An 11,662-nucleotide genomic window follows, 5' to 3' on the forward strand; every position below is an offset into this window, starting at 1 on the left:
TGGTAAGGATTAAATACGTGAATTGTGTAACTCATTTACCCCACACTGTTTGAACACCTGGCAAAGACTAAAAATGTCCCGAAGTGCCTTGTGGGTAACCTAATCAGGTAGGTACCCTAAGAGGTCGAGAATTCCCAAGTGATTGGTTTCTGAGGGTTGGGATCCACCCAGCGGGGCGTGGCCAACCAAAGAATGTTGGTCTGGGACCCCAATACATCCCTCCCAGGCCCTATAAAAGGCCAGGTGCTCCAGCCAGCAGCCCAGTCCTGGCAACTCTCGACCCACCACACTGAGGTCCCTGAGCACATGATGGATGCATCAATGGTAAGTTTGAACCTGCCAAACAGAGGGGCCAAAGTCTGTGCACTGGGGTGGAAGGTCAGCAACTCCTAGGTGGACAGTCATGAGCCCTAGCAGGGGACTAGGACTTGGGGAAGAGGAACCCAAATATTCGAAATGGTTCATTTCTTTGGGGCCTTGTTGACTGGGCAACCCTGCATGCACGCACTGCCCAGGGGGTGCCCTGGTCCAGACAGTCCCATTCCTGCAGAGTGGACAGTGTTGAGACTTGTCCAGTTGGCTCTGGTTCCCAAACGCCCCTTGAAGGCAAGGCTGCCACCTGGATGGTCCCCAGAGTCCCCAGATCACTGCGTGGTACAGAGTGGCTGCAACCTCTGTGGGAAGGGTAGAAGGATGTGCAAAATACATAGCCATGTGTGGAGGGGCCTGGGTGAGTTCTGGTAGAAACTGGAAAATCTAGAGAGGGAGTTATAATCCACGAGGGGGCATTGATTTCTCCTTTCCTTGAAAAAAGATTGTTTTTTAGCCCAGATTTATTGAGGTATAACTACCACCCTTATGGCAGAAAGTGAAAAAGAACTAAAGAGCCTCTTGATGAAAGTGAAAGAGGAGAGTGAAAAAGTTGGCTTAAAGCTCAACATTCAGAAAACTAAGATCATGACATCCGGTCCCATCACTTCATGGCAAATAGATGGGGAAGCAGTGGAAACAGTGAGAGACTTTATTTTTGGGGGACTCCAAAATCACTGCAGATGGTGACAGCAGCCATAAAATTAAGACGCTTACTCTTTGGAAGGAAAGTTATGATCAACCTAGATAGCATATTCAAAATCAGAGACATTAGTTTGCCAACAAAGGTCCATATAGTCAAGGCTATGGTTTTTCCAGTAGTCATGTATGAATGTGAGAGTTGGACTATAAAGAAAGCTGAGCATTGAAGAATTGACGCTTTTGAACTGTGGTGTTGGAGAAGACTCTTGAGAGTCCCTTGGACTGCAAGGAGATCCAACCAGTCCATCCTAAAGGATGGTGTTCATGGGAAGGACTGATGTTAAAGCTGAAACTCCAATACTTTGGCCACCTAATGTGAAGAGCTGACTCATTTGAAAAGACCATGATGCTGGGAAAGATTGAGGGCAGGAGGAGAAGGGGCAACAGAGCATGATATGGTTGGATGACATCACTGACTCAATATCTATGAATTTGGGTAAACTCTGGGAGTTGGTGATGGACAGGGAGGATTGGCATGCTGCGGTTCATGGGGTTGCAAAGAGTTGGACATGACTGAGCGACTGGATTGAACTGAACTGAACTGACAAACTCCCATAGTTTTAAAGTGTACAACATGCTGATTTGATGTATGTATATGTTGTGAAATGATGATCACACTCAAAGTGGTTAACACAATCATCACCTGGTGTGGTTACCTTTCTGATTTGGGTGATAATGCTCCAGATTCACTGTCTTAGCAAATCTCTAGTATCCAATACAGCATGATTAACTATCATCACTGGGCTGTACCTTAGATCCTCAGAACTTAACTTGTCTTATGACTTGTGTGCTCTTTGACCAGCATCTCCAATTTCCCCGACCCTTAGCCTCTAGCAACCAACACTCTTCTCTCCAATCCTATGCGTGTAAAGTTGTTGAAGTTGCATCTGACTTTTTGGGACCCTAGAGAGCCTGCCAATGGCACCCCACTCCAGTACTCTTGCCTAGAAAATCCCATGGACGGAGGAGCCTGGTGGGCTGAAGTCCATGGGGTCGCTAAGAGTCGGATATGACTGAGTGACTTCCCTTTCACTTTTCACTTTCATGCACTGGAGAAGGAAATGGCAACCCACTCCAGTGTACTTGCTTGGAGAATCCCAGGGACGGGGGAGCCTGATGGGCTGCCGCCTATGGGGTCGCACAGAGTCGGACACGACTGAAACGACTTAGCAGCAGCAGCAGCAGGGAGCCTGCCAGACTCCTCTGTCCATGGGATTCTCCAGGCAAGAATACTGGAGTGGGTTGCTATGCTCACCTCCAGGGAATCTTCTCTACCCAGGGATTGAACCCGCATCTCTTATGTCTCCTACATTGGCAGGCTGGTTCTTTACCACAAGCACCACTTGGGACACCCTTTTCTTATTTTACCTATAAGTAATACCATGAAGTTCATGTTTTTCTCTGACATTTCATAGAATTATGCCTTCTAGGTTCATCCACGTTGTCACAAATGTCAGGCTTTCCTTTTTTTTGATGGCCGAATAATGTTCTGTAGTATATATACAGGCTTTCTCTGCTCTCAGAAAGTGGCACATTCCTATGAAAACGTGTGTAAGCTGAAATGGCATACAGCAATGAGGCAGTTAGTTTAGGACACTTCTTGCACAAGGATTAGCAAAACAAATGGAAATAAAGCACAGATGGTCATAGACAGAGTTCAATGCTGTGCTGCTAAGGAGATGCTGGGTGTACTTCCCCAGGGAGGGGCTGCCACTCTACTCAAGTTCACTGCAAAACAAATGATGAGCACTACTTTCATTTTCACCCCTTTTTGTAAAAGCAAAAATTCTTTCTTGGGTTTTTCTTTCTTTTTTTTTTAGATTATTGAAAACAGATACTAATGTAGGTTTTCCACAAAAGCAAAATGGCATAAAATAAACTTTCCAAAAACTCTGGATACCTAAAGAACACATTTTCTTTATCATTCATCCTGTGGACAGACACTTGTTTCCGCATCTTGGCTGCAATGAACCTCTGAGCATAGATCTCTTTCCCGATATAAATTTCATTTCCTTTCAACATCCAGCAGTGGAATACTGGATCATATAGTAGTTCAGGACTTCCCTGGTGGCACAGATGGTAAAGCATCTGCCTACAATGCAGGAGACCTGAGTTCAACCCCTGAGTTGGGAAGATCTCCTGGAGAAGGAAATGGCACCCCACTCCAGTATTCTTGCATGGAAAATCCCATGGACGGAGAAGCTTGGTAGGCTACAGTCCATGGGGTTGCAAAGAGTCAGACATGACTGAGAGACTTCACTTTCATAGTAGCTCTAGTATTAAATTTTTCAGAAAATTCCGTACTGTTTTCCACAACAGCTGCAAAAATCTGCAGTGTACAAGAACCCCTTTTTCTCCACATCCTGCCCCAAATTTATATCTTCTCTTTTTGTTAATATCGCTATTCTAACAGGTATGAGGTGCTATCTCATGGTGGTTTCTGTTTGCATTACTCTGATGATTAGTGATGATCAGCATCTTTTTATGTGCCTATTGACTGTCTGTATCTCTGCAAAAATGTCTATGAAGGTCCTTTGTCCATTTATAAAAGCAAGTCAGATTGTTATTTTGCTATGGAGTGGTATGGTTTCCGTATGTATTTAGCTATGAACCCCTTCTCAGGTAAATGGTTTGCAAAGGTTTTCTCCCAGCCACAGGCTGTTTTTTCACTTTGTTCATTGTTTCCTTTACTGTGCAGAAGCTTTCAGTTTTATGGAGTCCTGATTGTTTATTTTGGCTTTTGTTTCCCATGCTCCTGGTGTCAGATCCAAAGTAATCAATGCCAAGACCAATGTCAAGGAGATTTTTTTCCCCATGTCTATTTCTAGAAACTTCATGGTTTCAAATTTTATATTTAATTCTTTGGTCTATTTCAGGTCAAATTTTTGTAAGTTCTATAAGTTAGGTATCTAGTTTCATTCTTAAGCCTGTGTGAATCTAGTTTTGCCAAGACCCTTTATTTCAGTGACTATCTTTTTTGCATTGTGTCTTCTTGGTACCCTGGTCAAAGATGAGTCGATCGACATGCATAGGTTTATTTCTGACTCTCTATTCTGTTTCATTCATCTATGTGTCTGTTCTTCAGCCAGCACCATATTGTTTAAATTACTATAGCTATTTAAGTTTGAAATCAGGAAGTGCTATGCCTCCAGCTTTTTTATTTTCTTTCTCAAATTGCTTTTGTAATTCGTATCTTTGATGGGTTGAGTTGAACTTCTTGTTCAACTCAATTGTTCTTTTTCTATTTTGTGAAAAAGGCCATTGGAATTTTGATAGGAATCCCTTGATTGTAGATCAACTTGGGTAATGTGGACATTTTAACAATATTAAATTTTTTCAGTCTAAGAAGAGGGGATATCTTTCCACTTCTTTGTGTCTTCTTCAATTTCATCACCATCTTATAATTTTCACTGAACAGATTTTTCACCTCTAAGGCTAAGTTCATCCCTAAGTATCTTATTGTTTTGATGCCATTGTAAGGGTTTTTTTTTTTTTCAAAAAAAATTCTCTTTCTGAGAGTTCCTTGTGTATAGAAACACTACTAATTCTTGTATGTTGACTTTGCATCCTGCGAGTTTTAATAAGGGCATTTATCAATGTACACTTCTCTTCTAGAACTGCTATTGCTGCTCTCCTAGGTTTTGGTATGTTATATATATTTCCATTTTCATTTGTCTCAAAATGTATTCTTTTCTTTTGATCTTTTCTTTGATACATTGGCTGCTCAGGAGTGTTGTTTAATTTCCACACATTTGTGAATTTTCCAATCTTTCTGTTTAATTTCTACTTTTTCACCATTTTGGTAAGAAAAGATACTGGGTATGATCTTAGTCTTAATAAATTTTTAAGTCTGTTTTTGTTCTGTGAAATTTCATGATGATCTATCTTGGAGATTCTTCTACGTGTAGCTGAGAAGAATGTGTATCAGGTGCTGCTGGATTGAATGTAGTGAGTATGACTGTTAGGTCCATAGGCGCTAACAGGCAGTTCAAGTCCAACATTTCTGTATTGATCTTCTGTCTGGATGATCTATCTGTTGTTGAAAGTGGAGAATGAAGTCCCTGACTACTTGTGTCATTGTCTATTTCTGGCTTCAGAACTGTAGTATTGTTTAACACATTTATGTGTTCTTAATGTTGAGTCCATTAATTTATAGTTGCTATATCTCTTGATTAATTGTTTCCCTTCATTACGTACTGACCTTCTTTGTCTCATGCAACAGCTTTGATTAGCAAAATTTTCTGAGGCAGTATAGCTACCCTGGTTTTTGGTTTTCATTGCCGTGGAATATATTTCGTCTTCATTTCATTTTCAGCCTATATGGGTCCTGAAACTTTAAACATCAAAATTATGTTACAATGTATTAAACTCTGTAAGGCAATATCTCTGCAGGGGATTGTAGGGTATTCATGCATTTATCGAGTTTCCCACCTCCACTGATGATAAAGGTAGCATAGGAAGAGTTTTCGTTTCAGAAATATTACTCTGACTGTCTTTGGAGGCTACACAAGATGAAGTCAACCTCTGATTCACAGAGGACAATTAAGAGGCAATTGCAGGCTTTTACTTTGGCCATCTGAGCAAAGAGCTGACTCATTTGAAAAGACCCTGATGCTGGGAAAGATTGAGGGCAGGAGGAGAAGGGGCTGACAGAGGATGAGATGGTTGGATGGCATCACCAACTCCATGGACATGAGTTTTGGTAGGCTCCGGGAGTTGGTGATGGACGGAGGCCTCGCGAGCTGCAATTCACGGGGACGCAAAGAGTCGGACACGACTGAGCAACTGAACTGAACTGAACTGAGGCAAGCAATGATGGTGGGCTAGACTAGAATTAGGTCATCAGAGATGGAGACACATGGTGTGTGGAATTGGGATTTCAGCTAGGTAGAGAACATGAACTTCCAACTTTTTTTTGCAGGATTTCACAACTGAAGACCAAGTTTATTGGTCAGGCAATAGTGAAGAGGCTTACCTTGAAGCAATAGAAGAGCTTGAGGAATTTTTACAGAAACTCGATGAGACACATGGGACAAGAAGTCCAGCTGCACCTGAGGCAAAACCCGATGTACCTCCGACTGCCCATGAAGAGGACCGCCGAAATGAATCTGTGCAGAATGAGGTGATGGATCTTTTGACCCACAATGATTATTTACGCATGTTTGAACATCCCCGGGACACTTTTTCTGCAGAACTAACATCAACCCATGTTAAAGCCCTTGATTTGCCCCCTGGAAACGTAAGTGAGGCCTTTTTTTTTTTTTTTTTAAACCCCAAAGTGAAATCTTTTGATAAGAGTAAACCCAAGTAACATCCTAGATGGCAGATGTCATTGACACCTCAAACACATTATGAGACTTTAGAGGCTGGATGGGGACCTAGAACTGGGAGGTGAAATCAGAAGTTCTTCACTGGATCCCTTTTCTCTGAAGACCACCCAGCTAGCTCTGTCAGATCCTTCTAAGGAAGAAGTAGAGCTCTCTAGTCTTGAGGAGCTTTCAGTCCAGTGGTGCAGGAAGGGGAGTAGACAGGCAAAACACTATTTCAAGAAAGGAAATGAGAGAAGAGAAAGTGATCCCTTGCATTGGCAGGTGGAGTCTTAACCAGTGGCCCACCAGGCAAGTCCTGAATTCTTCTTTAACAGGGTCTAAGCATGGCTCCTGTTTCTGGGGTCATTGTGTGAATCAAATGAGATAATGTGTTTGGACTTCCATTGATTTAACCAAATCTCCAGTAGGATGTCTGGGAGATGGGGCATCTTTGGAAAAGTCTCTCTGGGGATTGGAGGGGAGGAAATACAGACAGAGGGGATTAAGTGTTACAAACTCTTATGTGTTTAATAAGCTACAAGGATATATTGTATAAAACAGATAGCCAATATTTTATAATTACTAAAACTGGGTATAACTTTTAAGTTCTGTGAATCACTATATTGTACCCTGTGACATATAATATCACCCACCAGTATACATCAATTTAAAAAATAATCTGTGGGGCAAAGTCTCTGCAGGGGATGGTGGAGCACCTACACAATCATCCAGAGGCCGGTCTCCACTGATAGATAAGTGTAGCATAGGAACAGTTCTCATTTTAGAAATATTAGTGTGTGTGGAGGGCATATGAGCTAGAGTCAACTCCAAATTCACAGAGGCCAATTAAGATGCAATTATGGACTTTGGGCAACATATGTTGGTGGGCTTGACTAGGATTGTATCAGCAGGGATGGAGAAGAAGGGAGTGTGGAACTGTGATTAGATCTGGGTACGACCCATGAACTTCTTTTTCACAGGATCCTACAATTGAAGATGCAGTTCAGGTATCAGGCAACAGCAAAGAGGTGTCGAGGTACTCCTATCTTCAGACGGTTGAGGAAATTAAGGCATTTCTACGGGAAGCCAATGAGACACATAAGGCACGGACCCCAGCTGCCCTGGAGCCAGAGCTTTGTGTGCCTCCGACTGCCCGTGAGGCGGATGACCAAAAGGAGTCCATGCAGAGACAGGTAATGAATCCTTTGATGATTTGTGCATGCTTGAACATCCCTGGGACAGTTCTCAACCAGAACTAACATCAACCCATGTTAAAACTCTTGATTTGCCCCTGGAAACCTGTGAGACCTTTTTTTGACCCCACTGGGAACTGCTTTGATGAGAGTAAATCCAAGTAACATGCCAGATGACAAATGTCATTGACATACCAAATACATCCTGAGACTTTAGAGGCTGGATGTGGACCGAGAGCTGGGAGGGCAAATCAGAAGTCCTTCATTTGGTCCCTTTACTCTGATGTACGTCCAGCTGGATCTGTCAGACCCTTATAAGGAAAAAGTAGAGTCCTCTAGCCTTGAGGAACTTTAAGTTCAGTGATGGGGGAAGAGGAGCAGACAGGCATGACACTATTTCAAGAGTAAAAATGGGAGGAAAGGAAATGCCAGAGTAAGACATTATTAGAAGTTGACTTTCAATGAGGCCTTTATCTCAGAGAATCTGTAGGTTTTGATGGTCCTGGTGGAGTGTCTCCACAATGACATTGGCCTCACGAAAGTATCCATTTCCACACCTCCAAGTGACATGGCCTCTGCTACACTGTGGCTTTGAAAATTCCACTTCTTTCACAGTGTGATTGTAGATAACAAATGTAAGCCCGTCTATTTCTTCTATGGATTTTGTGTAGAAGAAGATTTCAGAGTGTCCTCAGTCTACCATATTCAATGGCTGCAGAGTCATAAGTTTTGAATATAACCTGGAAAGAATTGTGATATCTGTCTCTCTGTTCTGAGAGTCAGGACAAGGCAGGGTATCCAGGCTTTGGTGGCAGAATGGGAATGGAGGTCGTATTTGATAAGACAGGTTATCGTCACCGAGACAGTTTGCCGAGAGAGGTAGGCTGAACTCGAGACAGGGCAGGGATGTGGCAAAACTGAGCAGACTTCTCTGCCTAGAGTATGACAAGCGCTACAAAGAGGCACACAGGGTGGAACCTGGGAGGCTACTGACATCATGGCTCTTGGCAGTCAACTGCAAACTCTACCGGATGTATAGGAATCTAGAAGCGTAAGGATGGCTACTGAGAAGAGAAGCATAGAGTCTGGGCATGTGCACATTAAGCCTCTGCCTGTAGAGTAGCTTCTTCCCGGATTGGTTTCCAGAAGCTGATGCTTTCCAGGATAGTTCTCAGGAAGCTGCCATGCCAGAGGGAATCCCAGGAAGATTCAAGGGTATTTTCCATAGTGGTTCAGGTCAGTGAGCACCTAGAGCAAGATAGGTCCAATTCAAGTTAAGTCATTTCACCTCTTCAAACTTCTGTGAGTTCTTCTTTAATAGGGTTTTATCATGGCTCCTCTTTCTGGGGTAATAATGGCAATAAAGTGAGATAATGTGGTTGGAAGTTCATTAATTTAACCAAATGTCCAGTAGGATATCTGGGAGATGGGACAGCTTTGGAAAAGTCTCTGCGTGGAAACAGGCACAATATAGAGTTTAAGAGATACAAACTATTATGTATACAGTAAGCTACAAGGATGTATTGTACAAAACAAGGAATATAGTTGATATTTTATATAAACTAAAATTTGAGCTTCACCTTTAACTACTGTGAATCACTATAGTGTACACCTGTGACATATAATATGGTACATCAAGGGTACATCAATTTTTAAGAAGGCTGTACAGCAAGATCTCTGCAGGGAATAGTGGGGTGTTTGCATTCATCTAGATTCCCACCTCCACCAATAGATAGGAGATGCAAAGGAAGTGTTTTCATTTTAGAAATATTACTCTGTGTGTGTGGGGCTGGGGGCACACAGGGTGGAGTCAACTCCAGATTCACAGAGGCCTACTAAGAGGCAATTGGAGGCTTTTAGCTAAGCAGTGATGGTGGGTGTATGGAATCAGAATTTGAACTGGATAGGGTATCTGAACGTTAACTTTTTTGCAGAAACCCACAACTGAAGATCTTGTTCAGTTATCAGGCACCAGCAAAGAGGCTTCCATGACTTCTTTCTTTGTGACACTTGAGGACATTGAGGAGTTTCTTCATGAGATCAATGAGATACATGAGGCAAAAACCCCACCTGCACCAGAGTCAGAGGTCTGTGCACCTCTGACTGCCCATTATGAGGACAGCCAAATGGAGTCCATGAAGAACCAGGTAATAAATCCTTTGAGGCCCACAATGAAGATTTATGCATGTTCTCACATCTGGACAGTTCTTGTCCAGAACTAATCACAACCCTTGTTAAAACCTTGATTTGTCCCTTGAAAACCTAAAGTGACTTTCTTTTTGACCCCAAGGTGACCTCCTTTGATGACAGAAACCCAACAGGAGCATCCCAGTTGATGGATGTCACTGACACCCCAATGACATTTATCACTGATTGTCAAGTAACAGTTGTTAATGCAAACAAGAGGACAATCTTCAATGAGGGTAGCAAGGTGAAGACCCTCAATGATGACCAGAGCCTCTGTGGAGGCCAGATGACCATCAGTGGGGATCAGACCCTCTATGGGGGTCAGATGAAGAGCCCCACTGTATGCCAAAATCTCAATGGAACCCAGATGACCTTCACTGCAGACAAGACCATCTATGGGAATCAGATGAAGACCATAGATGAAGACCAGATCCTCAGTGTAGGACAGATGAACTTCAGTGGGGACCAGACTCTCTATGGGGGTCAGATGAAGACAGTCAATGATGACACTCTCCATGGAGTCCATATAACGCCACAATCCTTATCATCATTGTCATATCCTAGAATTCTGTATGTTGCCAGTTCTCATTTGATCCAAGGACAACCTGTAGAAATGCAGAAGTGGAATCCCAAGATTCAGAGGTGTCCGTTGCAGAAGAGGCCTGACATTTTGAGGCCCTACATCTGCACCTATAAGAACTGTGGGAAAGCGTATGCCAAATCTTCCCACCTGCGGATCCATGAGCGTGTGCACACAGGTGAGTACAGACTGAAGGATGGGGGTGTCAGGAAAATAACTAAAGGCCTCTGCCTTTACAAAATGTTGGGATCATTTGAGATCATTGCCACCTCCCTCTAAGTCTGGGACCCAGAAGACTCTAGAAAAGGTTGGCCGATCTGAAAGGATATAAAAAGCAGTCCTAAGAACAGACTCTAGTTCTGCTCCAGAGGCAACCTGGCTGCAGCATTTTGTGGTGTTGACTGCCTGGGATGATGGAAGAAGTGGAGGGCTTTGTTTGAGCTCTTAGGATGGTCCTGACCCTACCTCTTCTGGGACTGTCTCTTTATGGACTCCCATAGTCCCAACAGATGACCCCCACTCAACCTTCTCTACCCACCACTACCTTCCTGCTTTCCCTCCTACTTTTCTTTTTCTCTTCCTCTTCCTCCTTCAGCCCTCTAGCCTATCCTGCCCTCCTCCTCTTCCTTTCCTGTACATACCTTCCAGTCCTGTCTTCTGTCTCTCTCTGTCCCACCCCAACATGCCCAATGTTTTTCTTCTCCATTCTTTTCCAACTTCCCTGTCCCATGCTACCTTGAATCATGACAAGTCTCCCTTTCTTTCTTGGTTCCAGGAGAGAAGCCCTATAAATGTAACGTGAATGGATGCACATGGGCATTCTCCCGTTCGGATGAGCTCAACAGACACAAGAAAAGGCACACCAGGGAGCGGCCCTATCTGTGTACTATATGCGACAAAGCCTTTGCCCGATCTGATCACTTAAAGCAGCATCAGAGAGTCCACAGATGAATTTCTCCCATGATGACAAACCCAGCAGCCTTTGAGGAAATGAACTGAGTCTCCCTGCTAAGACTTTGCTTGGCACCTAGCACTGTGCCAGCACATAGTAGATGCTTAATATTAGTTGTAAATTTTAAGGTTTTCATTAATTTTTGTATAAATGTAATGTATAAAGAATATGTGTATGCATTTCAGTAGAATCAGAAGCACTCTGCATTGAATTTCCTGTACATAGTGAATGTTTTCATCAGTGTGCTATGAATCCTTGTAGATCACTATCTGTGTATTTACTTCTATTTGTACATGTAAAAATGTTTATATGTAGAGAATTGTATTCATAGTTCAAATGTGTAAAGAATGTAGCATTTTATCTCTGAGCT

General features: G+C 42.9%; 1 protein-coding gene across 1 annotated transcript in view; it reads left to right on the forward strand.

The window, feature by feature from the left end:
• The window catches only part of KLF18 (KLF transcription factor 18), a 37,356-nt gene extending 26,065 nt beyond the window's left edge, over positions 1 to 11,291 (forward strand). The window contains 6 exon segments of the mRNA XM_070362408.1: positions 5,993 to 6,310; positions 7,361 to 7,573; positions 8,357 to 8,452; positions 9,508 to 9,720; positions 9,864 to 10,518; positions 11,116 to 11,291. Coding sequence (XP_070218509.1) covers positions 5,993 to 6,310; positions 7,361 to 7,573; positions 8,357 to 8,452; positions 9,508 to 9,720; positions 9,864 to 10,518; positions 11,116 to 11,291 — 1,671 coding nt within the window.
• The last annotated feature ends 371 nt before the right edge of the window (positions 11,292 to 11,662 follow it).

This window comes from Bos mutus, chromosome 3, assembly GCF_027580195.1.
Source record: "Bos mutus isolate GX-2022 chromosome 3, NWIPB_WYAK_1.1, whole genome shotgun sequence".
NCBI lineage: Eukaryota > Metazoa > Chordata > Mammalia > Artiodactyla > Bovidae > Bos > Bos mutus.